Source organism: Plasmodium reichenowi, chromosome 11, assembly GCF_001601855.1.
Source record: "Plasmodium reichenowi strain SY57 chromosome 11, whole genome shotgun sequence".
Classification (NCBI taxonomy): Eukaryota; Apicomplexa; class Aconoidasida; order Haemosporida; family Plasmodiidae; genus Plasmodium; species Plasmodium reichenowi.
The window spans coordinates 1,663,906-1,668,146 of NC_033656.1; the positions used below are offsets into that span (position 1 = coordinate 1,663,906).

A 4,241-nucleotide genomic window follows, 5' to 3' on the forward strand; every position below is an offset into this window, starting at 1 on the left:
TTTTAAATTGTTTTTTTTTTCGTTCCTTGTAAATTATAATATTTTTAAAAGATTCCTCCCCCCCCCCAAAAAAAAAAAAAAATAAAATAAACATAAACACAAACACAAACATAAACATAAACATAAACATAAATATGCACACATATATGAATATATGCATATATAAATATATACATATATAAATATATACATATATACATATATACATATACCTCTTACATTATACATTTTTATTCCTCACCCGGTGAGTGCTCAAGATATATAGCAAGAAAAAAAAAATAAAAGAATAATGAAAGTAAAAATAGGAAGCTTCGAAAGTTTTTTAGAAAGATTAAATAACATAAAAGAAGAAGACATACTAATGAATGTTGAGAATACAGAAGAGATGTTTTCTTCGTTTCTTACGAATTTTTATAAACAAAATGAAGGAAGATATACAATTCAAAAGCAAGAATATATAAATAACCTTTTGAATATCTTAATAAATAAAATAAGAGATAATAATAAAAATGGACATCATTTTTTTTACAATCTATTATGTATACATTTTAAAAGTATTAATCCATATTTTGTAAATCTAAAATTAAAAGATAATATATATTATATACATTTGTTAATAAATTATATTTTATATATCTTAAATCTTATCATATATATTGAGAAACAAAATAAAGAATTATCCTTATCCTTGTATATAGGAAGAAACATATACACATTAACCTTATACATCATAAGGTAACAAAAAAAAAAAACAAAAAAAAAAACAAAAAAAAAAAAGAACAATCTTCAAATATATATATATATATATATATATATATATACATTTACATTTCAACATTTCTTACGCTTAAAAATTTTCGAATGAAGAAATATAAAAGAACGTAGGTACCTTAATTTTTATATAAAAATAATTGAAGAAGGCAAACTCATTTATTTATTATGTAAGATATGTTATGATAAGTCCATTATTTCTTATTATATCGAAGAAGATAATGTTGTGGAATTATTCTTTGTCCTTATAAAAATTAGAGAACTAGAAAAATATATAATTGAGTGTGATATAATAAAATATTTTTTATCGTTTCTTTTGTATGAACCTCAAGTTATTAAAAGAAGGAAACATTTAATTATAGAAATAATTATACATATGTTTTTAAGAAATATAAATATAGTAAAAGATTTTATTAAAGAAAATATAATACAAATTCTAAATAATATTTTAAAATCTATTAATGACAATATAAATTGTGATACTTATGATTATTATTGTATTAATTTATTAAAAATATTTTATTATATTATTCAAGATAAAAATATTGTAAACTTTGAGAATAACTTTTTTTTCGGTCCTAAAAAAACATCATCTATTATACCACATGAACAAAATAAAAATATTCTTATCTTTTATAAATATATAAATAGTATAATAAATAAAATAAATCATGTTATAAAACAAATTATCAGTTGTAAAGATTCTGGGAATATACATATATTAAATAACAATGATCAACTGAATTACCATTTTAAATATTTTCTTTCTATATTTCTTTGTGTTATAAAAAGTATTATAACAAGAATATTTCAAGGAAAAAATTTTATTCAAGAGTCCCCTTCTGATGATGATAAAAGAGAGGAGCTTTATGAGGAAATTATAAAATGCTTAAAAGTTACTTTTGAATTGGTTCTAAATGTAATAGATATACAAAAGGAAATCTCCCCAGGTAAAATAATACACATATATATATATATATATATATATATATTTATTTATTTATTTATTTATATATATATATATTTTTTTTTTTTTTTTTTTTTTATACATGTTTATTTTTATTTCTTTCCTTTGAATAGATGTAGAAGAAATACACGAGCTTCTATCTTATGACATCCTCATTGGTATGACAAAAATAAATTTGATGAAATATGATTTCTTTGAATATTTCAAAGGGAAGGTTTTTGATTTATTAAATTGTATAACTCATGATGAGATGATTCCAAATAAATATAACGATAAAATTGTTATTTATTCAGAAAATAGATTGTTGGATGATAATAATATAAATCGTGATAAAATTAATTATTCATGTAATAATAAGAAGAATGTTCTGTCCTTTGTTAACAGAACCTATGTTAAACACTTTGAATGTTTGTTTTATCTTTGTGTATATAATGAAAAAAATAGAACACATAATATAAGCATAAATCTTATAAGAAATATAGAAAATAATATTTATACAATATATAAATATATACATATTTGTAATATAAATACAAAAGAATTACTAAATTCTTTAAGTTTATATTATCTTGTTATAATATTTATTTATATCAAAAATAATTTGTATAACAAAGAAAAAATTCATCTTCTCAAACCTTTCATAAAATTTTTCATTATAAAAGAAATAAAAGAAAGAATATTTCTTTTTAAAAATGAATTATATTTTCTAGTATTCATCAAAATTTTAAATCTATCCATATGTAATAATTTGTTTGATTTTAAAATATTGTTATGTGAAAAATATTTTGACGATATTATTCGGATGTTAGAAGATTCAAAATTAAACATGCAGGAACAGGTAAAGAAAAAAGGAAATCAATATATAAAGCAATATATAAATTAATATATAAATTAATATATATATATATATATATATATATATATATATATATATATATATGTGTTATATTTAAAATATGCATTATTATATATTATTTTTATTTATTCATTTTTATATCTTCTATTAGATACTTTATTTTATTTTAGAGTGGACACAGATACATCCGATTCTAAAAAAGTTACAGATATATATAAGTAAAAATAAACTTATATTTCATGTTCTTTTTAAACTATGGAAAGACATAGAATATGATAATAAATTAAAAAATATAAAGGTTCAACCAGAAGAAATCAACATTATGTATAAGAATAATAATCAAGTTAGTACATAAAAAAAAAATTCACATGGATAATTATTACATATATATATATATATATATATATATATATATATTTTTGTGTTATCGTTATAATGAAGTTTAGATATATTCATTTATTATTTTATTTTTTTTTTTTTATTTTTTTTTTTAGAATGTCCAATTTATTTTATTCAGAATCATAAAAGTGTTGACAAAAAATTTTACAAAATATATAGATTATATCATAAATAATAAAGACCTTTTTTCTACATTTAAAAACATAATTATATATGAAAGTAAAACAATACTTACTATCTATGAACAAATAAGAGATGATATGAATGGTAGCATCAAATATATTTTGTATATCTTTAAAAATAAGTCAACTTAAAAAATATGGAATAATGTTATTTTTTTTGGATATGTATCAGAAGTATTATATGGATTATTACTATAAAATAATAAAAATAAAAAAAAATAAAAAAAAAATAAAAAAAAAATATAAAAAAAATAAAAAAAAAAATACATATGAACATATAAACACATACAAAGGTACATATATTTATATTTATATTTATATTTATATTTCTTCTTTTCTTTTTTTTTGTGCAGAAGAACATGTACTTCTCCACAAGGAAGAAGAAAATTTATTACTTAAATTTGTAAATCTTTATAAAGAGGACATAAAAAAGCTCGAACGGATCTTTGAAAATGTTGCTATATTTTATAATAAGAAGGATAATATGGAATTACAAAATTATTATGATTACTTAAGAGAAAATAAGGGAATCGAATAAGTAAAATATATACAAATATGTTTTAAAAAAAGAAAGAAAAAAAGAAAGAAAAAAAGAAAGAAAAATGTTCATTAGAAATAATATATGCTTAATATATAATTCTGCTCTTATTACATATTATATAATATATATATATATATATATATTTATATATTTATATATTTATAAATGTTATTTTTTTCAAGTATTATAATATTTTTGTACGTGTGCATAAAAGCATTCGTATTATATAAAAAAAATATCATATATATAAAAATATAAATATATATATATATATATATATATACATATTAGAATTACATATTTATTATTAAATGATTCATTCTTTTATCACATATTTAGGATCTTTTTATTTTTTATTCAACTGAATTTATAGAAACAAAGAAATTATATTTTTCTTTTTTATATTTAAGGAGTTTTATATATTATTTTAAAACCTATCTCCTTAAATGTAATAATAAAATATTTTTTTTTTTTTTTTTTTTTTTTTTTTTTCCCTTTTATAGATAACGTAAAATATTAAGTTAA

The 4,241-nt window shown here is 17.4% G+C and overlaps 1 protein-coding gene across 1 annotated transcript; it reads left to right on the forward strand.

Moving 5' to 3' along the window:
• Positions 1-289: 289 nt before the first annotated feature.
• Positions 290-3,713, forward strand: PRSY57_1142100 (hypothetical protein; the record flags this gene model as incomplete). The annotated part of the gene is made up of 6 exons (XM_020114998.1): positions 290-735; positions 868-1,721; positions 1,852-2,576; positions 2,746-2,937; positions 3,089-3,260; positions 3,529-3,713. The coding sequence occupies 6 exons, from the start codon at positions 290-292 to the stop codon at positions 3,711-3,713; spliced, it is 2,574 nt and encodes an 857-aa protein (XP_019970367.1).
• Between the last annotated feature and the right edge of the window lie 528 nt (positions 3,714-4,241).